Here is a 25,595-nt window from a genome sequence, read left to right as displayed (position 1 = left end):
TCTGCACCGCTTTAAAAGGCTTATCACAGTGGACTTAGCTCTTACTCGGGTCGTTATAAACTTAACATTAACGGGGACCGATTAGAAAAATCCTCAAGATTCAAGCGCATGTAAACACACCCCAACTATCAGAGAGGAAATCTGTGTGGTCTTAGTGTTGAAATGGGGGCAACTAGTCTATGCCAATAAATTAAAAAGTTAAAAGATAAGAATGCAGTTATTATTAAGGCTGAGCGTGGTGAGAGTTGTGATAGTACAGCTTTACATGTTCACAATGTGAAATGGGAACATAGAGAAGGCAACAAAGAGGCCAGAGAGACACACAAACACACCGGAAACATTTTCAGCTTTCCTTATAAAATCAGGTTAGAGCTTTAAAGTGCAAAACATTTCTACAGAACACTTTAGGAAAACTAAAATCCCATCTTTTTAAGCATGTTAAACTGAACTGAACCGACCACACGCCGTCTACGCTGCCTCTTAGGAATAAAAGACTAAACTCAAACACATGCAGTTGTTTGCATGTGTGAGGACAGCGGTGATTCTTTTGTTTTTTTGGACCATCCTATTCATTGGTCTAAAGTGAGCAGAGCCTATGAGAAACTTGAGAAACAGCTTGCTAAACGATGCACGTGTAGGTTATTTTCTTCTTCCATTATTATTGTCACTCGGGAGCTTGGCGTCAGAGCCGCACTGATTTTGGGCGTGAAGTGCAGGATGGGAAGAGTTTCGGAGCGATGTCACGACTGCTGCTTGTTAGCCTCTTCTTCATACGCGTTTCCGGTTCCGTTCTGGACGTAGGCGGAGCCCGAGCCGAGCCCGTACAAGTGACCACAGTACTTTGCATCGTCGATATGATCCTCAAAGAACATCTGTGGGAAGGATTACAAAAAAACCCCACACAATAATACAATCGATTAGTGGTTAGGATACGATAACACACAGTCAAAGTGTGAAAAAAAGATCACGTCAAAGTGTACCAAGTAAATAAAGGGCCAAAATTACCGATATCAGTTATTGGTATTGGTGATATTGATATCATAGTGGTATAACTTTCCAGAATAATTATTTAAGACAATAAAACACACCTTCCAACAGACATTACTGTTTGTAATGCTTTCATTTAAGGTCGACACTATGCTTTCTCAATCATTCAAGTCACATGACTTCAGAACAACTAAACACAGCAGAGCAGGGAGGAGGGGGCGGAGCCTGTGTGCACTGCCATGTCTACTTTCTGATGATTGGGAGTAACGCACTGAACCTAGAGAAGAAAAACAAAGTGCATTATTAGGTTTGGCCAGCACGGTGGGGACTTTTCTGGTTGCTATGGGAAAACCAGCCTACTGCTTACTTCAATCCAGAATTGAATTCAAAAGCCTGCTCTTCACATACAACCTCTTAAATAATCAGGCCCCATCTTATCTTAATGACCTTGTAGTAACATATCACCTCATTAGAGCACTTCACTCTCACACTGCAGGCTTACTTGTTGTTCCTAGAGTATTAAAAGTAGAATGGGAGGGAGAGCCTTCAGTTTTCAGGCCCCTCTTCTGTGGAACCAGCTTCCAGTTTGGATTCAGGAGACAGACACAATCTCTACTTTCAAGATTAGGCTTAAAACTTTCCTTTTTGCTAAAGCATATAGTTAGAGCTGGACCAGGTGACCCTGAATCCTCCCTTAGTTATGCTGTAATAGGCGTAGGGATTCCCATGATGCATCGAGTTTTTCCTTTCCAGTCACCTTTCTCACTCACAATGTGTTAATTGACCTCTCTGCATCGAATCATATCTGTTATTAATCTCTGTCTCTCTTCCACAGCATGTCTTTTATCCTGTCTTCCTTCTCTCACCCCAACCAATCACAGCGGATGGCCCCGCCCCTCCCTGAGCCTGGTTCTGCTGGAGGTTTCTTCCTGTTAAAAGGGAGTTTTTCTTTCCTACTGTCGCCAAAGTGCTTGCTCATAGGGGTCATATGATTGTTGGGTTTTTCTCTGTATGTATTATTGAGGCAACAGTGGTTGTGATTTGGCACTGTATTAATTGAACTCAATTGAATTGAATATTATTTATGACATTAAACACTTTACTGTTGAGTTCATGGTCAGATCAGTCGTCAAACAATTAGGATGTGAGTGAAGTGCAGATTTTAAATCACAGTTTTACAAAAGTACTCCATTAACTGTTTAGGACTTGAAGCCATTTTTACAGTGTCCCCAACTCTATGTTCATGTTGACCCTACTCTCAGCCTTTCTCAGAGACTGAAGTTTTTAAACTGACTACATGTATTAAACACGTCTGAGGTTTGGGTTGACAACGTGATAACCTGTATTATAAACTGGTTCCTTATTCAGATCCTCTCCACTCTCGAACACGGGGTACGTACCTCTCTCATCTTGAAGAAAGCCATGCCTGTGAGCAAAGAGTCCGAGCCAGCCTGATGTTGTGGTCCAATCCTCTCCAGCTCTAGTTGCTCAGCTACTTCCTGAAGCCCACCCTGAAAGCAACACACTTCAGATCAGTGCATGTAGTCAAAGTAAAACCTGAGGGATTGCATCAGAAATCAAGGTGATTAAATTAGTAAAGCAGGAGATGCTGCGTGCATGCTGCTGTAATATTTATAAAAGCACCTTCAGGTTTTTACAGCTCTTCATGAGGTACTTGACATCGTAAATGACTGGGAAGTACAGGCGAAGAATCTCAAAGAAGTCCACCTCCTCCTCAGGAAGGTTAGCGTTGGACAGAATCTTAATCAGGTATCCAAAGTCATAGCCACTGTAAAACACACACAGCACACACTTTAACAAAGTTTCTTAGGAGCACAGCAGCTGGTGTCAAATACTGCATCACTTTCAGTCTCCAAGGAAACAAAGATAACTAAGAGTTTCAGATCAAAGAAACATTGAAATAAAAATACACTGTAGTTATAAATTCCATTGTGGCAACTGAGAAAACTAGACGAGAATAAAAGTGACATCAGTGACCTTTCAAACCCAATCTTTGTTTTTTTGTCCAATTTGTTTTCTCTTTGGTATTTTTTCATACATAAAAAATGAGAACAAATGATGTGTTTTTGTGAGAATCTGCTAGTAACAAAGTAGTTAAGTTAGTAGTTAAAACCAGTTCTTTGCAAAGTAGTGTGTTACGTGTGGCTACAACACTGGTTCATCTCTTGAGTTAGGTGCCTTTAATGCTAGGACGATTCAGAGGTCAGTGTTAAATGGCTTCACAAACAAACAGAAAAGAAAAAAAACATTCCTCTGAATATGTTCAGGTACAAACGCTCGAAAAAAATCAGTGAAAAAGCCGTCAGTGTTCAGAGAAAAAGTTTGAAGGAGCTTTAGAAAGCCTGACAGCAAGTCTGGCTGCTTGGAAGCAACATGCAAAGAAAAGACTGCACAGTGCTGTGTTTTTGGTGTTAACACGTTTGTGGCTAAATAGTCTTGGCGCCGTGTAACATTTCTTATTAAAAAGACGAGACAAGACAAAACTGTTTCACAGGTTAACAAATATTATTTCAATTTGAAACTAAACAGCATGTCTGAATAGCTCAGCAGACATGTAATTTGGTTCAAACACTCATATATCAAGAGCTTTTACAAAGGTAATATATAATATTCAAACACGGTGATAGTGCACCAAAGGTAAAACGCTGTGTTTCTAATAAGTGCTTTGTTATTAAAGAGTAAAAAAATTGTGGAAATCTGCCTTTCCTGCCATATGTGTATAAAATAGCTATAAGCCAGTTTCTGGATGTGAAGCAGCAGGTAAACACAAGTGTTACTAATGACACTGCAAACTTTAAGTCAGAGCAGAATACCTGTGAAAAGACAGCCACTTGACTCCATCGCAGAGCACCACACCTGATGTCATCAGCAACTCTGCAAAGTAAAGCGTCTCGATGCCTTCGTCCTCGTGCTTCTTGAACTGAATCCCTGAAGTGGTCAGGAGCTCAATGGAGTCCTGTGCATACATATCTTCTCTAAAGGGGAAGAAAGTCACAAACAACAAAAGGACAGTCGACTAGGTAACAGGTCAGTAATCAGTTTAAGTTTAGGGATTATAATGTTGCTCTTGAATGAAAAATAAACTGGCCGTACGAAATTTTACAACATTAGATAATCAACTCATGTTTAATTTGGGCAGCTTTTTTCTGGGTGACAAAAATAATTGTGTAATAAATTAAAATGCCAAGTCTCAGGATTCATTTGAGTAGGTTTAGATGAATATTACAAAAATGTAAGGGAGATATAACCTTTTAACACACTGTACCCAAACTGCAAACAGTGAAGAAAAAGAAAGCCACAAAACAAAACAGAAATGTACTAGAAGAATATCCTCCGTTCAAATAAAAACTAAAAGAAAAAGAAAAAGTTGATTTGCCAAAATCACCTAGTTGGGTCTTTTGTGGATCCGCAGAAAAAAAATATAGATGGAGGCAACAAACTATGAATGCACTTCAGGATGCAGCGTACATGTTTTTCCTTCAAGAAACGGCTCCCTGTCCATGACTTCAGAGGTCTCACCACTGACAGGCTGCAGTTTGCAAAAAATGTACAAAAAGAAATAAAGTAGTGTTTTGGAACCATGTTCTGTTGGATCAAATCAAAATTTACCTCTATTAAAATGATTAAACGTCTCTAGGAAGGGAAAAGCTTGTGACAAAATGCCACATCATCTAACACCGAAGGGCTTCTGTTAGGATTCGTGCAGGTAACCCTGCCAAACGCCCTGGCTGACTGGTGTTTATTGATGATTACACTGCTGGCAGAAGCCGTAAGTTGAATGCAGAGTTGTGCTTACATTCAGCCAATTGCATCAAAACCTGTTGGATGTTTCATTATTCAGCAGGACAACAATCCTCTATGTAAAACCAAAAAGCTTACAAGAGTAAAAAGATGGAAAATTCTTGACTGGCCAAGTCAGCCCTCTGATTGAGTGCCACTCCAAAAGGTGGCGGTAGCTGCCACAAGCAGCAAAGAGCTGAAAATGTGAGCAGTTGAGGACTGGGAGATCATCAGCAGGGAGGTTACAAAGCATCTGCAACTACCTTTAAGTCAAAAACTTAAAGCTGTCGCTTACAAAACTGCAAACATGATGATTTTGTGAATAACTTTTGAGCACCAAAACTCTGGGCCCCTGTCTCACACACTTCTCTCTATAGTTTTAATGCAATACTCAAAATTAAAGCTGAGACTTGGCAGTGTAGTGTAGTATTAGATGTTTTATTTCAAACTTAGTGTGCATATTGAAACAGTGCGTAGACCAAAAGCTGTCCAAATATTTACAGTCGGGCCTGCGTGTAGAAACGATTCATGTCCCGTTAAAGCTGGAGTGGAGACTTTTACACAGAAAGAAACAAACTCATTTTACATCCAAGTCCTTTGTCAAATGCATTCACACAAAGCGGATCAAGCCCACCACATAAATCTCTCAACATTTTGTATTGACAGATGGATACAGTGCCACACTACAGTAGTAACTAAGGGCATGGCACGGTTTGCTTACTGTCAGAAGGGCCAGACAGCGACAACATGTCCACACTGCAGAGTTAACTGCAAATCTGGACACATCTAAATTGAATATGAGAAAAATAAAGTCTGATCAGTAGAAGGATTTTGGGGGGACTTTGTATTGCTGGTTTTTAGGGAGTCAAAACCCCAGTACTGTGTGCAGTTACAGTATTTCACAAGCAAGACAGCATCTCTGCACCATCTTTCCAGCAGCAGTGAACGCTGTCTGTTTATTATGCTTAAGAACGAGCCAGGAGTACTGTAAACAATGGAGCATCTTCGTATGTATAACATGTAGTTAAAAAAAAAAAGAGTCAAGAAAGGTTTCACTATTTGCACGCACTGATGGGCCGTTATCAGCTGATCAATCCATCTATGGGGCTCCAGCAGGAATACAACAGACAGACAGACCGGATTGCAATCTTACGTGAGGTTAAACTTAAAATTGAACTGCCACGTTGACGTCCCGGGTGGGTAGTCCCCCTGCTCGTTCATAAATGTGAGGCCCAGCTGTATTATCTTGAGCAAATCCACATTGCAGCGCAGCAATTGGTACTGATAGTCAGCGTTGCTTCTGAACTCTCCGATCGGTCTGGCTACAACACCTGGAAACTCCGTGTCCTGCAAGCAGACGAGTCACGATGAACAACGGGAATGTGGGCACGGAGAGGCTCGGCGACTGTGGCACCACTCACCATAGCAATGTAGTTGTACTTTCGAATGACATGTCGTATCCTCTTCAGCTCCTCCTCCAGGTTGTTGGCCCAAACCTCACATATTCTTTGGCTGTGATCCACAGTAGCTGCGGGCATAGTGCCACTTTACCATGCAAGGAGACAGAATTGTATTTGAATATAAACACAACATCTGCAACGTGGTGCATAAGTGTACTGTCATAGGTCAGCATATTACATTAAAGGGGGCTGAACAAGTGCACTTTAACACCTAAACCAAAGGCACAGAAGGATTCCTGACACAGCACTTGCCTGAAAACAAATGAGGCTTCTATATTGGGCACAGGAAATAACTTTAGCCTGCTTGGGGAAGCTAACTTTACTCGCAGTTAGTGTTTCTATTCCAGTATAATGTATGCTAACTGTTGTTACATAAAGGGAACCAGTGGGAGGAGCAGCTATCTCCTCATGATGAGCAGGACGGGCTTAGCCGACTGCTCTTCGCATTAGCTCGGGTTTTCGGCAGCACTTCGGCTAGCTAGGTTACCTGCAACAGTTAGCAGGCTGCAGAGCTAGCATTAGTTAACACGGGCAGGAGGAATAGGAGCTCTGTAATGAGACAAAGCAGCTCCTGCAAGTGGACAGCTAGCTCACACACAACTGAGACTGTGTGCAGAACATGAAAGAGACTGGTGCAAGCACACACACACCCTACACACACACACAGACACACACTCGGCGCCACTTTGATACAGCAAAGGTGAACGTAGCTTCGTTAACTTACCGTTCCCCAAACCGGGCGGGTGTGTGTTTTAAGCGTGTACTATCAGAAAACTGTTAGTTTGTTCCACGTTATTGTGTCGGGGGAGTTTCCGCTAACTTTTAAATACTTTATATTCAGTATCGTATTGATGTCAACCTACGGCTGCCATCATAGCTGAGCCTACAACTGGACGTCATCACGTAACACAGCAACGTCATTCGCGTATATACGTGTGTAAGTATAGCTTAAGCACAGAGCCCTTGAAAACTGTACTCAAATTTCTTTTACTATATTAGATATGCACTAGTGCTCCAGTCAGTATAATGAAAATAAATACATGAATAAAATCCATTTCAGTAAATAAAAACACAACAACAACAACAACAACAACAACAATAATAATAATAATTATTTACTTTTGTCAGCAAAGTATGAACACCAAAATAAGACCAACCCAGCAGCAACGTTTATTCTAGAAAATGATTAGAAGAAAGTTCGGTTTCTACCACAAAAGAAAGTTAAAGAATCACAATCAAAACTAATTTGGTTATGATTGTGACAAATATATTGCAGCATTTTATTCTCCTAATCCAATCACATTCATACATTTAAGAATACTTTAACCTTCTTCTTAAAGGTTCCGTATTACATTACCGATAATTTTAATCTATACCAGCAGCTTATGGACAGTAGAGCAGTGTGTCATGATTTAGAAAATGAATTATCATCAGTTTGCAAATTTTGAACACATTTTAATGGTCACTAAATCATCACAATAATTAGTTAACAAAACAAAAAACACCATTCAGCTTTTGTTGTATTTGAAACTGCGTTTTATTGGTGACCTGGAAGGTAAATATGCCTGTCTTTGAAGCACTGTAGGTCAGCTTCTGTTGATTAAATGTGATATAGGTGATAAATAAAACAGACATCACAGTCAACACAAAAACATTCAGACATCTTTCATAGTGCATGTTTGAGATATATATATTAAAAAAAATAATAACATATTTTTTAAATAATTGCATGTATATTATTTATATATTGCATAATATATATGCAATTCAGTGGGCTACATACTGAACTTAGGGGATAGAAACAAAGCCTCGATCCTATCATGCTAGTATTAATCTGATACCAACACCAGCGCTGATATAGATACTATCAATATTTGGATTGATCCGCCCACCTCTACTATTCCCTTTCCTTTTATAAATCATGTAAACAAATATGCGTTACTATTCCTATTATAATTTATTAAAACTTTCTTTTGTTTTGCTTTGTTTAAACATAAAAAGATAATGATAATTAGGAAAACGCCAAAACAAAAGTGGAAGCTATCTAAAACTAAAAAATAGATATAAACATATAAACAGTCCTAAGCCTGCAGTGTGAACCAAATCTGCCTCTTTTAGTAATTAAAGTTACTTCCTTCACTTTATATGTCAACCATTTGTCCCAGTCTTTTAAAACGTGCTCTTTTCATGTTCAGTCTGTAGTTTGAGTTTTTCCAGCAGCAGGATCTCCTCAACAACAGTCAACCGCAGTCTTTACCTCCTGTCTTCAGGAGTTGTTGTTGTTTAAAAAAACAACAACTAAAAACTCATCTTTTTGGAATTGTGTTTGGTTAACTTTTTGTCTGTTTTTTTAAATGCCCTGGTATTTTATGTGAAGCACTTTGTGATCTTTGTCTTGAAAGGTGCTATATAAATAAAATTTGACTTACTTACTTAGCCGACTGTTTGTTCAGTTTTTAGTAGAGGTTTGGTTTAATCTTTACATTTTGTAAAGACTACAATGACAAACCAAAATCTCAAACCCATAATAAATAAAAACAGCTGAATGAGCCATGGAGCAGGACTGCTGGTGGTGGCAACGCTTTGGGGTCTGGCTCCCCGCCAGCACAGCTGTGCAGATGTTCAGCAACAACAGGGACATTGAAGTCTTCATCATTCATCCCTAAAATGAGGGGCAGTCTTTACTGCCATTAACTTAACCTGACTGATGATGTAATGCAAATCTGTTTTATGGTGATTAAGTCCAAACATCAAATATATTGATGTTTTCAGATGAAGGATTTGAGCCTTACTGCTTTGTGTAAATAATGTCAGACTGTGCATTTATGAGGCAGCCTGCTCGAGTATCTGACTAGAGAAGCAAAATTAGATCAGGAGAACGGGTGACCTGAATACGCAAATGGCACAACAACAGCACACTTTAACAAAGACTCTCATTTTGTGCAGTGGCTGTATTTACTTACACTGTTCTCCATTTATAAATGTAATATTGTAATCTGACTCTATTCCCACTTAAATAAAACAAGAAAAAAGTAAGTATATGGCAGAAAACTGACTTAAATTTACATAAGTTTGCCTTTCGAGCACTTTTGCAAACCTATCTTGATCCAACTGAACAAATGAGGGCAGCATCAGAACGCTTTAAGGCTTTTTTCTGGTATTTTTTTTAATACAAGGACAGAACTTGGTATGACTCAGACATTTTAGACACTGAAAAAAGAACAACAAAACAAACATTTAAAGCGAGGTCAGAGGAGACAAAAATAGGTTACAGTACAAAAATATTTTCACATGCTTTGCTTGGTAATCTTTGCACTGTTCTTTAGCAGGAGTTCACCAACACAATAATGGGTACTACACTACTATAGCAAGCAGCTTTACTGCCAGTTGGACAGCTGAGATAACACAAACACTCAAGGAGTCTCTGTTGGTCATCTGCTGCCCTAAGCAGCGCCATGTTTGTGTGTTCACATGCTCCGGTAGTTCAGTCGTGCACTTATCTCGAAACACGCTGCACAGCCGTTTATTAAATCACTTTGTCTTTTCAAAAGCTTCCTTTTACATCCCTTGGCGGTAAAACCCCGTGAAATCCTATAATATGCTGAAACATTCAGGAGTGGACCGCAAGGTGCTGAAAACAAACCACTGACCGCTGGTTATTAGAGTGTAATGACTCCCAGCCCCAGCTGAGGTCACTGTGGCCTGGAGAGTGAGTTCACTTCAGTCATAAATATAGTCCTTTGGGGTTGAAGTGCTGCTACATTTGCTACATATCAGAATCACTGCCACTCTTTCAGCATTAAATGTTAACTAATACCATGTATTACTGGCCTATGTTCAGAGCACACGTCATGTCATTTTACACTGTTAAGGTGTTTACATTGTAAAGCCAAATATCTACTGAATACCCGTACGGAAGACCAGAAGCAAAAACAAATAGAAGCACTTAAATGGCTTATCATTAGAAATACAGTAAACTGCAGAGAGTCAGTCTTGCTCCTACTTTCTGTTGAATATGGATTAAAATGTCCAAAAATGTAAGCTTTCTTTGGACTCTTTAACTGAGACAAGGTTAAATGCAGTCAGCTACAGGAAACACGAAGGAATGCAGGAACATGGAAAGTCCACCATGCATGCAAACAAAAGTGTAAGCAAATCGTGCAACCCAAATAAGACCCGCACTGAAATTGGCCAATAGTCGGGTCACACGATCAACGTAATGGTAGTGTTTGTTCAGTGTCGCTCAGGTGACGTCTGGCTAGCATTGCGCCTCCCGCCCAATGCTACACGTCCTCAGGCAGCCGAGTAGGCTGCCTCATCGGAGTCCGGATCCCTGGTGCTGTCCTCGCTGAGAGGTGAACGGCAGCTCAGGTCCGCGATCCCAGACTCCTGGTCGCTGCCGTTAGAGAAGCTGGCGTCAGATATTTGGTTCGTGCTCTTTGGCAGGAGGATGCTGTCTGGTCCTTTAGGCTGACAGGGGCTGCCGGTGATGAAGCCGCCGGTGTAGTCCTGAGGAGTGTTGGCTAGACCGAGGTTGTTACCAGGAGCCCAAACCGTGGGGCTCTTATCAAAGGCGGCTGCTTTGCAGGAATCACTGCACTCCTGCTCCTGCTCCAGCTGAGAAATCTTCTATTGATAATGTAAAAATGAAGACAACAGTCATTTTCTATAATCACAAAAACATCCAAGTGGAATTTTCTTTTTTTTCCTTTGACTTGTAGTATGAATGCACGGTGATCAGCCACAATATTAAAATCACCTCCCTAATATAGTGCAGCCCCTCCCCCCCGTGCTGTCAAAACAGTTGCGACCCATCCAGAGACAGGCTCCAGAACCTGTAGCATCACATTAGCATGGAATAATATTTATGTCAGAAGTTATAAAAAGGCTCCAAAACTTTCCCTAGAATATCCGATTTGAAAGATTTCTTCAGCTTTAAAGTAATCCAGTGCAAGTTTTTAGTATATCCACTGCTACACAGCAAACGATATCCTTTCATAGTTAATTCGGCAAACTTCATTTTCCAAATTTTAAACAAAAAACGTTTAAAACAGCGCTAATTTTGCTGTAACTCAATTTGTTGTCTGCTGCAGTGCTCGCGAAGCAGACACGGTCGCACGCGTGCTGGCTTCTTTGTGCACAGGTTGTTAAATTTACTCGAAGGAATTACGGTTTTTTCAGCATGCTGCACATACTGGAGAATTTGGGAAGGTCTGGGGAATTTGCTGAGCTGCATTATCCTGCTGGAAGAGGGAATATAACTGCCATGTTGGGGTGAATGTGACCTGCAGCGAAGTTTAGGTCACTGGTTGCCAAAGTAACCAGTGACCTTTGAGCATCACACCACCTCAGCTAGTTTGTCTTCCTCCCACGGGTCACCCTGATGTTATCTTCTTCTCAGGTAAACACAACATATGTCAGTGTAAAAGAAAAAATGTGATCAGACAAGTCCTCCTTCTTTCAGTACTTTGCACATGCATACCACAGTGTGTAGGACCACAGGAATCAACATGGGAATTCTGACTACTCTGCTGCTACATAGCAAGCTCCAAAACATTGTTTTATTATAGCCAGCATCAGGTTTTCAGCAATTTCTGTTACACCTATGGTCTTTTTAAAATGGCTTTAAGCTTGTGGCAGATCAGCATAGCCCCGTCCTACCTGTGTGTGTGAAGCGAGCTGCTCCTCCAGCTGCTGTGTCTCCTCCTGGATGGCCCGTAGATAATCCTCTACGGACTGCCGAGGATGCATCCCATGATCAAAACGGTTGTACAGCCCTTTCCAAAATCTCCACAGATAAGGAGAAATGCATCAGCAGAATAAAATTTCAATAAACGTCTTTACCGTTCACATAATGTTTATCTTCCTGATTACAGTGCACATACCAGGGTTCAAGTGATGCTGTGTGAGCTGGTGCAGTTGGAGAGAACTTACTTAAAACTGTAGGGGGACGTTGATGCACGGAGGAGCCCTTGAGTCTGGCTGTGGTTTGGCCTGTACAGGGGGTTGGTGTAGTCTGTACGGTTCGCCCATAGATAACTCCACAAAGAATGAGTCCTCTCATGCACTCTATGTGAAGTCCAAATGGAAGACAGGGAAATAAATATGAGAATAAGGTCAGGGGAAAGACAAAAAGACAATCTTCTCCCAACATGGTGTCTGCAGGTTTAAATCTCACCTCAGCTCTATCCTCTCCCTCTGGTTGTTTCCAATGAAGTTGCCAAACTGGCAGGAGTAGACGTGATTGTGTATAGTGATTAGAAACCTCTCGTTAAACTCAAAGGCACAGGGGAACTGCTCCATCAGCTGCCACACGCACTCCAGCAACTGATCGATGATGGGAGACACCTCTTTGGGGTCTCCAACCAAGTGTTTGCATCTGGAAAAGAGATGCATGGAATGAAATCAGAAGATTTAAACCACATCCAGCAGATGCCATGAAAGTCATGTTTCAGAGGCAGACCTGTGGGAGAACTTGTGTCCAAATGAGACCCAGTCTTTTTCTATGAGAACCTAAATGCAGAAAGAAAAGTGTTAAAACACAAGCAAGATGACTTTGAGTCACGATTAAAAGGTTCAATCGGGAAGAACAACTGAACCTCCACACCCACTTTGTGGGGTAATTTTCCCCCCGACTCCAGGGGGATTTCTCAAAAGGAGGCTTCTTTGTTTTATTTATTTTTCTTGGTGTATTTCACGTTAGCCAGTAAAGATTGCTTTGGATTAAACAAACAAGCAGCGTGAGCCTAGTATGAGCCCCTATGATCTAAAGCCAGAATGCATTTGGATATATTAACATGATACCACTGAGCTGTAACCCTACTCTGTATCTTAAATTAAAAAAGCTCCAGTATGTACCATGAATCCTCTGAGGGTCCTGTAGTAGGGGTCCAGCAGCACACAGGCCACTGAACACACCTGAGAAGTACGGTCCCACCCATCTGAACAGTGAACAAGGACGCTGACCCCCTCCTCTGCAACAGCCTACACACACACACACACACACACACAGAAAGACAAATAAAACGTCCAAAATTAGATGTGGTGATTTTCCACTTGTGCACTATACGTACCTCTGCTTTGCACACAGACGCTATTTTACAACAGCTGTGAGAAGAAAACCAGCCAGTCATCAGATAATTTTTAATCACAGGAACCCCGTACCCCATACTGACCTTTTACTAATTTTAGCTGTATCACCTCAAATGGTTGAACCTGAGAGACGTGTTATTTAAAAAGTACAATCATGATGTTTTAATTAGAAGACCCACACCATTTCTTTAATGAAACTCCTTTCTCCCTTGGATAATTTGGAACATTATTAAAAAGCCACAACAGCGCAGACGGTATCAGTTTCACTGTGTGTGTCGTTCTGTGTACATTCATGATGGTCTCATTACAAAATGTGGTCGTGGAGTAATCTGCTGTAGCTAAAAACACCACAAAGGTGGTTTTGAGGTGCAGACAGTATAAAACATGGAGGAAGATGTGGATCTGAAGTGTGAAGCCAACACTGAAGTGTCTTAAACCTGCATTCTTTATAATGGCCAGCAGGGGGGCAACAATGTTGGCTTTCCAAAACACTCGTGGTTGTATAGGAGTCTGTGGGAAAACGGTCCTCGGCTCGCTGTCTCGTTGACCCCAGTGAACATCTTCCTGTTAAATTTATAGGTTCAGCAATAAGTTTCAGGTAATATTGAATAAGACATAAAGTTAATTTTATTGACACTGATCATTCTATGAATATGCTTGGTGCCAATCACATGCTGTTAGCCAATGAGCATACAGTTTTGCTGTCAGGCCCATCTCTTAGTTGAAACATCCAAAACAAACCCACTCTGCTGAGAACTTCATAACACGAGTTCACTAACCAACAGGTGATGTTGTAGTGCTTTTGTTTGCTATACCAAAGTTTGCATTACAGTGGTCCCTCGCTATAACGCGCTTCACCTTTCGCGGATTTTTTTGTGTGCAATTTTGCATGCTTTTTTTTTTTTTTTTTTTTTTTCTTTTACAGCGCATTGTGTTCTGCGTCCTGATTGGCTGTAGACCATTGTCAGTCAATCTCCTCCGTGCTGTGTCTCCTGTACAGTACAGAATGCGTTCAGCTTGTCAAATTTACATAAATCTTCGATTGCTAGCAGTGTGGCTCTGAAGTGCTGTACTGTATGTTTGTAAGTTTTCTCCCCAACAAACACAACAATGCTGATGAAACGTTTTGCACCGTCAAAGACACCTGCAGTAGCACCCAGAAGGCAGAGGAAGATGCTAACCATCGCACAAAATGTTGGACTTCTGGACATGCTCAAGGAAGGTAGAAGTTACTGTATTTGTCAGATTATAAGGTGCATTAAGCGAAACAAAACAGTCAGATAAGTCAAACTTTCTTCTTGCTTCCTCCACTTCCGTACCATTGATTGAATTCTCTCACAGCTGCTCTATTCGCATGTTCTGGACCTGAAAACAGGGTTTGATCTTTGGTTTCATTCTATGATACTGGACTTATTTTTCTACAAAGGTTTGAACTTTGAGAGTGTTTAAACTAGAGAGAAAAGTGTGAAAATGTTCCTGCCTGTCTGAGAAAAGTGTATAAAGTGTGTAGTGAGGGGTTTTACAGCCTTAAAACATCTATAATAATTGTAAAAAGTAAAGTTGGCTACTTTGCGGATTTCACCTATCGCGGGTTATTTTTAGAACGTAACTCCCGTGATAAAAGAGGGACTGCTGTACATTGTAATGAGATGATAAATATGATAACCACTTCATCTGTCAGTGGTTGTGGCTCATTCGTGTAAATCTGGGGGACAGCCTCAAGGGCTTCTCGTATCGTCCCTGCAAAGATGGATGATGTTGGTTTCACACAGACACACAGAAGATACAAGACACAAACAAACCCACACCTAAACCAATATTGAGGACAACGGTGAGGCAGACAGTGAGGATTAGCCTCCAGACTGACCTTGGCGATGAAGATGCCTGCATCCAAAACAGCTTTGATGTGCTTCAGCCAGCCTGAGCTCTCCAGACCCTCCAGGAAGTCAGACATGGAGGGGGAACGCAGCTCACACACTGTAACCACAACACAGCTGTCTCACTGTCAGGAAACACGGAGCATACCTGATCGCAGGACTTTATTAAAACCTCACAGAACACCGACAGCAGCAGAGACAAGTTTACAGGGAATCTGTGCACGCTGAGACAACATATGGGTCACCCGAGCATATTTTGTTTTTTTAAAGCAGATTCTGTTTATCTTCTCATGTTATTTGTTCCCACTGGCGATGGCTTTGTACACACCAGCGACAGCCACTTGGGGATGAGCAATATAAAACCACTTCAGTTCACTTATTCAACTGCCATCAATTTGCCCAGACAGTAATGGTTCCCCAGAGGATGAATCCTATTCATTTTAATGATGCACTAACTTTTCCCTCTAGTGCCAACGGCTGCAGGCTCACTGTGTCGTTTCATTATAAAAATGTATTTAAATTATTGTACAAAAAATTTTCCATCGTCAGGTTCACTCACAGGCAGCGTGACACGAACTCAATCGAACTCAGCTGATGAGACTATATTACACTAATGGTCATAAATCACCTTTAGATAACTGTAACCCTCAGATTACTCACTGAGGTGTGGACAAAGTGGGGTTTTTGTTGATACTACATCAGTTTGCCGACCTGTAAGAGCTGATAACTGAGAAGCAGGTGAACGGGTTCATTTTAGCCTCAAAGGTTTTGTAACACTTCGCACAGTGGACTTGCACTAAGAAGAGATGTTTGAGGCTTTGCTGTCAGGCGCGAGGGGGGTCTTCTTAATCTTATTGAAGTGTGGAACCGGGCAGAGAGAGGAAGGCAGAGGGCAGACGTGAAAGGGCAAGGCACTGTCTCCAGCATTTAAAGACTTCCCTTGTGCTGCTAGTGGGCAAAGCGTTATCACAACTGAGAGCAGCTATAACTTTTCAGGCTTGAAATCGCATCATTCTCACGCCCTCTGTCTCTCTTTGGGGGATAATGTCCGGGGTTTTGTCCGCTCCGGGAAACCAAAATAGCTCTGAAATAAAACCCAGATGGATTCAAAGTCTTCCTAGGAGCACCCCTGCACAATACCCAGAAATTCTCCTGTGGGCTCATTTGAGGCCTGATTCCAGCACAGTTCACTCTGCGTGACTGCATATGAAAAAACCCCACGGGGGACCCGCTCTGCTTTAGTAATGTGACGACGCGGCCAATTTAAACAGACAATGCCAGAACGTTTGTGTAAAATATGATGTGGTGAAACATTTTTGACAGCCTTGACAGCAAATAAAAAACCAGCTCAAGCTGTCATTATAGCTAAATGATAATTACACAGTAATTACCTTCCAGCATTTTCTGCTGGCTGTTCCTCATGACGTGGATGTTCTCAATCCCAACGAACTGGAATTTGATGTTGGAGTAGTTGTCTTCGTTTTCGTACCCTTTTCCTGCAGCTCGGTTTGCGATCGCATTCAGCTAAAAAAAAAAAAATTCTGTCAGTTTTTTTATCCAGCTGTCATTCAAGAATCCCAACAATCTGTAATGTCAGAAAGAGGCTGGTTTTACAACTTATAGTAGCAATACTGGACTACAGTAACATAGTGTATCTAAAACTTATTTCCCTCCTCCCATTATACTTAAAAAAGGAAGAATCAGACTATAAGATCAAGTTGATTAAACTTCTGGGATATTGATCCTGTCAGTTGGGTAGCAGAAGGTACTGTTATTCACTTTGGCTGCTTTGGTGTTCATTAAATTGACAACAGGTACACTAGAGGGGCAACAATGAGAAAACCCCCCACATCAGGAATTATTTTACAGGTCTGAAGAGCATGGAGGAGATTCCAGAGCTGGACAGGGCCATAGAAGGTCCTTAACCCATCAGCAGGACGAGACATCAGATATCACGAGGAAGGCCAGAGGTCACTGTCCAGACCATGGAGCTTAATTGGCATTTGCCATAGAATACCAGAATTGGTAGATATACCACTCACGATAAGAGGATGCTGCAGGTATTAAAGGTGCTGTGCTGTAGTAGTTTGAATCACATCTATCTAATATACTTTAATTTGTTAATTTAAATGAAGAGTCCTCTTCACACACTAAGGTTAATTATGGAGTTCCACAGGGTTCTGTGCTGAGACCAATTCTGTTTCCATTATACATGCTTCTCTTAGGCAGTATCATTAGAGGGCGTAGCATACATTTGCACTGCTATGCAGATGACACACAACTTTATTTATCTATGAAGCCAGATAACACACACCAATTAGTTATCTGAAGGAATGTCTTCAAGACATAAAGACTTTGATGACCTCTAATTTTCTGCTTCTTAATTAAGATAAAACTGAGGTTATTGTCTCTCAAGAGTGGAAAGGCAGCCGGCGCCGACGAAATCACCGCGGAACTCCTGAAGTACGCCGACCCCGTTCTGGTCAGAGCTTTGACAACTCTGGTCAACAAATGCTGGGAAAGAGGCGAAGTACCCGGCGACTGGACGAGAGGTACCATCGTGAAACTCCCAAAGAAGGGTGATCTGTCAAACTGCAATAATTGGCGTGGCATCACCCTCCTCTCCATCCCAGGGAAGGTGTTCGGAAAGGTATTACTTCGGCGACTATTGAGAACGGTGGACGAACGGCCACGCGAGGAGCAGGCGGGTTTCAGAAGTGGAAGGTCCTGCATTGAACAAATATTCACGCTGAGATCAATTATTGAGCAAAGACTCGAATTCCAGCAAAGGCTATGCGTGAACTTCGTTGACTTTAAAAAGGCTTTTGATAGCCTGAATCGGGACACGCTCTGGAAAATCATCAAGTCTTACGGCGTACCCGACCACTTCGTTACCGCGTTCCAAGCGTTGTACCGCAACTCTAGTTGTTGCGTCCGAACAGACAACGGCATCACGGAATACTTTAACATCGATACTGGTGTGCGACAAGGCTGCGTCCTATCGCCATTCCTCTTTAACATCGCCATTGACTATGTCATGCGCCGAGCAATTGGACCGAACACGATGGGGGTCGCCGGACGTGATCCCCTGCAGCAGTTCACAGATTTGGACTTTGCGGACGATATAGCCTTACTTGCACCAACACTCCGGGCTCTTCAGAAAACAACCTCATCTTTGGAAAGCGAAGCAGCACCGATAGGGCTCAGGATCAGCGGTGAGAAGTCGAAGATTATGCGAGTTGGTTACGCTACACCATCAAACACAGCGGTTACTGTGAATCAGCAGCAGCAGCTAGAAGAGGTGGACAGGTTCATGTACCTGGGTTGCACTTTTAGCAGTGACGGGGACGTGGAGCATGACGTTAGGTGCAGAATTGGGAAAGCATGGGCAGCCTTTCAACGACTACGACCTATATGGATGACCACCGCACTGCCTTTATCAACCAAGTTGCGGCTCCTGAAGACCATTGTTATACCGATGGCACTGTATGCAGCGGAGACTTGGAAATCAACTGCAAAGATCAACCGCCGTCTTGACGTCTTCCAACAACGTTGTCTTCGACGGCTGCTCAAGATCACATATCGGGATCGCATTACCAATGAGGAAGTATATCGCCGTGCGGGAGTAGAGCCGCTCCATGTCCAAGTCACCAAGCGCCGGTTCAGATTTGCCGGTCACATCCTTCGGCTACCGGACCCGAGACCTGCCCGTGTCGCGGTTCTGTGGAACCCGAAGAATGGAAAGAGACGGCGAGGAAGACCCAAAATAACATGGAGGAGGACTTTCCTTGAAGATTTACGTTCAGTCAAACTGTCATGGGATGAAGCAACAACTGCCGCGATAGACCGAGTTCGATGGCGTTCTCTTGTCGCCCGATGCGCCGATCGGCGCGGGAGGATCTAAGTCTAAGTATTGTACTCGGCCCTAATAATCTTAGAAATATGGTATCAACCAGATGCTTACTCTGAATGGCATTACCTTGGCCTCCAATAACACTGTGAGGAACCTTGGGAGTCGTTTTTCACCAGGATATGTCGCTCAAAATGCATATTAAACAAATAGAGGGCAAATGGAGAGACAATAATAGATCGAGACAAATGTAGGACTGATCCTGTAGATGCAATGTGCAGGTGAGGCTGTGCTTTTGTACATATAATCACGGTCACATTTTAAAATCCTCTGTGTTGGCATAAAGAATAAAGAGTCAATGAAAATATATTTCTTGGGGAAATAAAAGATGAGAGACTTAATCGGAGAGCACACATAAGATATTTTCATTCCAAAGTATCAAGAAGCATTGCAATACTAAACAAGGCAAAGCAGGCATTAGACTGTACATCACCCCATATTCTCTACCATTCGCTGGTTTCCCCTTACTTAAGCTGTTGTGTAGAAGTCTGGAATCAGAGAATTATACAAACTCACTATTCTTACAGTTTGAAATACTGAAATTTGCAGATCTAATGGAATTCCAAATAGCACAATTTCTGTTCAAAGCAAAAAGTAATGAACTACCAGGTGGTTTTGTGAATGTGCGTACTACCAGGAAAAGTTTTTGTGTTTCTGTGCATGGAGTGAAACTGTGGAATGGTCTGAGTACGGAATTGAAGCAGTGTCCAAACATAAAGCAGTTCATACTTCCATTCTCTTCCACTTATCCTTGTCAGGGGTTGGAGCCTATCCCAGCTAACATAGGGCGAGAAGCAGGGTACACCCTGGACAGGCCGCCAGTCTGTCGCAGGGATAACACATAGAGACAGTACGTGGAGAGAATCCACGCAAACATGGGGGCAAACATGCAAACTCCACACAGAAAGAGCCCGGCCAGGTGGTGGAATCAAATTCAGGACCTTCTTTTTGTGAGGCAACAGTGCTAATCACTGCGCCACTGTGCTGCCCATGGTTCAAAAAGAGTTATAGAGACATGATCTTCATAAGATATAAAGAAAGGGAAAATGATGAATTTCAGTGGATGTCTCTGTTTAGGGAGTTGTTATTTCATGCTCATTGGATTGTAGAATTAACTCTTCAAAACTGGAGGCATTGGCTTTGCTGTGTAGAGGCAAAGTTATGGTGATCTAGAAGCAAAGCAAACTACTGAGTTCAAACTCTTTCAGAGGCCAAATTACATAAAACGCATATGTTGCAGAAACATTGCCATCAGTACTGATCATATAACACCTAGCAGAGATCTGGGATGTTTGTAAAGCGTTTGCTGTGAGATCTTCAGCCGGCAGAGCAGTCTGGAAAAATAAATCCCACCTGAATATACAGTTGGTGCTTTAAACACTTGAAGGCCTTTCCTTTAGATACAAAGGGCTCACCTTAGGCCTGGTATCCACCACATACATGAAGTCACTGCGGGGATTGGACCTCAAGATGGCCTCAAGCATCTGTTCATCCTCCAGGCAGCGAGCGCTGAAACCTGACAGGGGCTGGCTGCTGCGGCAGATGGCAGCCTGCGAGGAAGCAAGAGGAGCTAGGCTTCATACGGGGACTCACCCTCATCAGTTCACAACACTCAGTGCACACGCACAATAACCAGTCTAATATATGAGAATTAGGACGAGTTGAAATTCACAGTACTTTTCCTTCCCCTGCATGTTCAATTTAAATTATTCAACCACACAGTTTCTCATATCTCCACATTTAATAGCAACATGGGAAATAGCCAGAGATCACTGTGTGGCTCTCCCCTTGGGCACATGAACTAAAGTGGAGCTCTTTGTATGCGCTGAACTCCACAAGCAGGACCCTGAACCCTGGGAAGCTGACCTCACACACATAAAGCACTCCTAAACGTCGAATTACGGATTAATAAGATAAATTATGAACACTTTGGCTTTTTCTTGTGTCAGATATACGACTTTCACAAATATGAAGCCAAGCCAGTAATGATTCATGTTGTTATTTAATGACCAAATGGACATCTGTCTTGCTTTCTTTTTTTACAGACTTGTAACACCCGGCCGTGTTGAAGAAGAGGAACAGTATTAAGGCAATATCAGACACGGGATACATAACATTCCTGCTGAATCATCAGTCAAGTGATTCATAAATTGGTCACTTTTATTCAAATGTTTGTCAAAGCTTCATTCAGACACGAAGCTGATACTCTACGGTACGTATTATGTACTGTGTAAAACTGAGTTTTATTAGCTTTTGAAATAGATGAAACAACTAATAAACTTTAAACTCAGCTCATCTACTGTCAGATCCCAGTTGATCTGGTGTCAGTTTCAGGGACTTTTAATATAAGTAATGGATTTTAGTAAAATAGGAAAGACTTCTATAAACAGCTGGAAGCAACATAATAATTTCAGGCCCAGTTAAGTCCTTGCCAACATTCATTCTTTGTCCAACCTGCCACAGGCTCTGCTTTCATTGCGATACCAAAAAGCCGAACCTTAATAATATTTCAGTCTGTGCTAGATCTGAAATTGTAGATCAAAGCCAACGAGCAGATGAAGGAGTTGAAGGAGAATCGCGCATCTCTTTATTGCTTTTTAGGGCATGCTTTAGAACAAGCACGCCTTTTAGTGACCTGAGCAGGATGCAGAGGTGACACACCCAGCTGCAGTCAACTATTGGCCTGAGATACATTCACATTTTTGTTGAAAGTGTCATTATTACCAGCCCTAAAACAGTAAGTTTGTCTCAAGTTTTATAGAAAGGTTCCCAGGGTGGGATTCATTCATAAACCTGACATGATCAGACGTCGTCAGATTAACATAAACAAGCTTTGAAAACACTCCTTAACTTCCGTGTTTAGCACGTCAATCCCAGCATATCTCACCTAATCCATCAGCAGCCTGTCATATCTTACCCCTGCTAAAAAACACATTTATTAAGAATGTATTTATTAAGAAGGCAAAATAAATTATAAACCATCTTGACCACATTTTGTCAGGAAGTTGCTCTCAGGTCGCCACTATCGCTTTTTTGGGATTAATTAAGATATCTGAATCTGAATACATGACCTCAGACAAATCGTACTTTAAATACAGAATCTGGTGCTTTTTCTCTACCGGCCAATCATCATGAAGATGCTGCTTTCACATGGAAATGGGAAAGATTTCCTGACAGCAGTGACTCATGTTTGCTTTCGGGTTTGAGACTTTCAAAGCCTTTTTTCTTTCTGGTTTCCCCTTTTCTCTCTCTCTCTTTTGGTGAAACATGAACTTTTGCATCTTAAGAACAGACCAATCAACTTTTCTCATAAGTCACTTCTGTGGCTAAAACGGTCCAAGTGAAGCATTCAAAACTTATTTTATATACCTGTAAATAATCTCTTACCTCAGCTCCTGCAAAATGTTTTCGTTGTGCAGGACTGGAGATATTAGCTCTGTTAGCATCACTTCATATCCCTTGTACTACTATGGAGCAGATTAGAAGTGTATGGAAAATAAAAAGAGAAATACTCTGTAATAAACTTACATGATTGTCTTTGCAGTAGTATGACAGGGCAGGAAATCTGCCCCTGCTTCTGAATTTGGAGCTCCCCACTATGACCGGTGGTGTGGCACTCTCGGGTACAAACAGGTCAGCAGGGTAAGTGTCACTCACCTATAGAAAAAAAGACCAAACAAACCTTTAAGCATAGCTGTCCATATTAGGATGAATGTGCATCTAAGGCCAGCTCACTGACCTTGTAGTGTTGGTTAACTGGGGAGAGTTTCCACAGAGAGTTTGGGAGTCCCATTCTGCTGTAATCAGCCTTGAGGTCCAAGAAGTCCCATTCCTGTCGTCTCTCCTTGTCATCAACATTTGGCTTATAGGAGAAGCAGTACAGCTCGTCATAACTCTCTGAAAGGCAAAACAGGGACTGACAGCTAAAGGCTGATGAGCACAACCTTCAACTTGTTTCAGTCCAAAAGGCCAAAGTGTTGCAAAAGCAGAGGAGATGAAAACTAGACCAAATGAGCAGATTAGGGAGGCAGGATATTTACAGTGATACAGAAATGCTGGCATGAAGAAAAAAGAAGATAATCAAAGAGGAATCCAGTCCAAGCCTTTGCTGACATAATGACACAGCTCACCTGGCTGGGAGAGCCGCTGCAGGGACAGATGAATATCGTGGCATTCCTGCTCTTTAGAAATGATAAAATGAAGAACCTGGAAGTTCTTGCAGTGAATAAGCAGAGGGCATCCTGAAGGAGTTGCAGCCAGTTTGTCCACACTGCACACCAAACTGTGAAGTACCTGAGCAAAGGTTAAAAAAAAACAAATTTACTGAAGTGTGCTTTGGAGGATTGCAAAATGTTAGTCTTGCAGCCTGCTGGTGACGCACACTTAACATTTTTTCTCTTTAAACAGACTGCTTATCACGGGCTGTGATCCCTACCCATGTTTCATTGCGCACTCCGGCCTCGTTCTCCACAAAGATGGTGTGTGTGGCAGTCAGGTACAGGGTGCCCACCCTCCTCCTTCTGTGGGAGATTCTGTCAAGCAGCTTGACATTCTCCACCTGGAAGGGGGAGGAGGAAGGACAGCATCAAAACAGCCTCATCCTCTGCACATCTCACGCGTGTTTGACACAGCTGCACATATGTGTGAGCTGACAGAGAAACACATCCTCAAAGCAGTGACCTTACTGCCAACGTGGCGAACACAGCAGCACGCGTCCTTTGGATTGAGACAGATGTTTGTCTTATTTATTTGACTTTAGATTTGATCTGAGAGTGCGCATGACGCTTTGCTGCTGGAGCGCCAGTGGCGGTACAGTGCGGAAATGTAGCAAATCACTGCAGCCAGACCCGCGGTTACCTTTGGCAGTCGGATGTGCTCCATCGGCAGCAAAGCTTCCAGCCACGGCTAAACTACCAGCACTAGAACATGTGCACAACAGTGTTATAAAAGGCGTTAAATTGGCTCATAAGGTTGGAGCTGTCCGTCAGTAGCTCTCAGGTTAAGCAGCCATAATATTGCTATTGCCTGAGCTGACTTCAGCGCATGGTCCTAAAGCCCGCTCAGTGTCGGGCTGTTACCGTCACGGTTATGAACATAGACGGTAGATAAAAGATGGAAACAGCTTTGTGTCTGAAAAGTGAACCTAACACAGACGAGCCCTGAACATCATTCATTTTAGAGGCCAACAGAGGGCGACAACCTCAGTGAATGCTGACCTGATGACTTTAAAAACTCAGGCGCTGGTTTCAGGTCATACTGAATAGTCTAAGGAGCTTGGAAAGAAAAGCGTCTGGACTTCTTTAAGTTGCTTGAAGCGAGGTGAAACGTCTTCAAGCAAGAAGAAGCAGAAGTCCAGAACGTTTTCTTTCCAAGCTCTTTGCAAAGCTTGGACTGGATGACTGAGAACCTTCACAGACATAAGTAGTACTGAATAGTACAAATACATAGTTTGTGGAAAAGGCTCCAAACCCTATAAAATAAGTTCTGCCAAACTCGCCCCAAGACCACAATTTAGAAAATACTTATCTAGCATTCCCTCAAGGGCCTCTGCAATTTCTATACAGAATTAATCCTTAGAAAATTCTCCTAAATGGCCAACAAGGGGCACAAAAATGCAGCCAACACAGAAGTGTCACAAACTGCAGTTCCTCTAATGACCACTTGGTGTGGAGTTCAAAATGAAAGTCAATTCCCACAAACCCATGTTATAATGCCCAATTTCCATCCATTAAAAACATGCTTACACGGCCACTCTGATTGGCAGGTCTCTGCGCAGAGTCAGTTGTAGCCAGTAGCTGACTGATAGGCCTCATCTCCACTAATCAGAGTCACTAAACTCCACACCAGTTTGTGCCGTTAGCATTTTTACTGGAATTATCTAACAAATATGTATTTATGTGTGGTGAAAACCACCATTTATCACTAACTAAAAAGTATACATGTCTGTGAGGTACACTGGTGCAGTTTATAGCTTGCTAGCCTAACACGTGAATTATACATCTACGTAATCATAACTTACGCCATAACTGGAAATGATTTTAACTCAATGCCGCAACCTTTATGTAACGTGATGTGTACCTGTCAGGAATTTAACTACACTTTGGGTCGATGCATACTTTACGACTTGAATGTTGTGGAAATTTGCGGTGTAGGGATAAACAGAGTTTATGGTTACTACATAAATTGGGACATAGATTTCCTGCAAAAGCCTAAATCAAGCTTTTGCATTTCACCTTCTGGCTTCAAAAATGCAACATGGCTGCAGCCAGAATGTTAATGTTGAGGCTTCAAAGAACACAGTTCAAAACAAATAGATGATATCGCTGTAAGTGTGTCCATCTTTTATGTACAGTTCATGAAGACTCCCTAAACATCCTCTCAAAAACTCATTTTTCTTAATGTTTCCTGAAGGTGACAGTTCTTGTAACACTTTATAGAACTATATAGCAACTTTCTCTGAAGGATATT

The 25,595-nt window shown here is 42.0% G+C and overlaps 2 protein-coding genes across 2 annotated transcripts; both read right to left on the bottom strand.

Annotated features, from left to right (window-relative positions):
• Positions 1–480: 480 nt before the first annotated feature.
• On the bottom strand, positions 481–7,140 carry cnot7 (CCR4-NOT transcription complex, subunit 7). The gene is made up of 7 exons (XM_063499396.1): positions 6,973–7,140; positions 6,210–6,333; positions 5,942–6,135; positions 3,822–3,983; positions 2,632–2,776; positions 2,388–2,498; positions 481–872 (listed from the first exon to the last, which is right to left on the bottom strand). Exons 2-7 carry the CDS (start codon positions 6,324–6,326, stop codon positions 741–743), a joined length of 861 nt encoding a protein of 286 aa, XP_063355466.1. The 5' UTR covers positions 6,327–6,333; positions 6,973–7,140; the 3' UTR covers positions 481–740.
• A 2,266-nt stretch (positions 7,141–9,406) lies between these two features.
• Positions 9,407–24,131, bottom strand: mtmr7a (myotubularin related protein 7a). Its single transcript, XM_063499366.1, has 14 exons — positions 23,985–24,131; positions 23,563–23,685; positions 23,258–23,420; positions 22,867–23,024; positions 22,656–22,784; positions 20,543–20,677; positions 16,609–16,741; positions 15,208–15,317; positions 13,107–13,232; positions 12,712–12,761; positions 12,427–12,627; positions 12,183–12,317; positions 11,910–12,036; positions 9,407–10,877 (listed from the first exon to the last, which is right to left on the bottom strand). Exons 1-14 carry the CDS (start codon positions 24,006–24,008, stop codon positions 10,542–10,544), a joined length of 1,950 nt encoding a protein of 649 aa, XP_063355436.1. The 5' UTR covers positions 24,009–24,131; the 3' UTR covers positions 9,407–10,541.
• Between the last annotated feature and the right edge of the window lie 1,464 nt (positions 24,132–25,595).

Source organism: Pelmatolapia mariae, linkage group LG2 (assembly GCF_036321145.2).
Source record: "Pelmatolapia mariae isolate MD_Pm_ZW linkage group LG2, Pm_UMD_F_2, whole genome shotgun sequence".
NCBI lineage: Eukaryota > Metazoa > Chordata > Actinopteri > Cichliformes > Cichlidae > Pelmatolapia > Pelmatolapia mariae.
This window is presented reverse-complemented; position numbering and strand designations above follow the sequence as displayed.

Coding starts and splice junctions, on each gene's coding strand:
- mtmr7a (XM_063499366.1), bottom strand. CDS start 24,008: ATGGAGCACATCCGACTGCCAAAG. Junction 23,421..23,562: donor GAGTGCGCAATGAAACATGG/GTAGGGATCACA, acceptor ACCTTTGCTCAG/GTACTTCACAGTTTGGTGTG. Junction 10,878..11,909: donor AGCTCGCTTCACACACACAG/GTAGGACGGGGC, acceptor CATTATCAATAG/AAGATTTCTCAGCTGGAGCA.
- cnot7 (XM_063499396.1), bottom strand. CDS start 6,326: ATGCCCGCAGCTACTGTGGATCACAGCCAAAGAATATGTGAGGTTTGG. Junction 2,777..3,821: donor AAGTGGCTGTCTTTTCACAG/GTATTCTGCTCT, acceptor TGTGTTTTACAG/TGGCTATGACTTTGGATACC. Junction 873..2,387: donor CTTTCTTCAAGATGAGAGAG/GTACGTACCCCG, acceptor TCCTTCCCACAG/ATGTTCTTTGAGGATCATAT.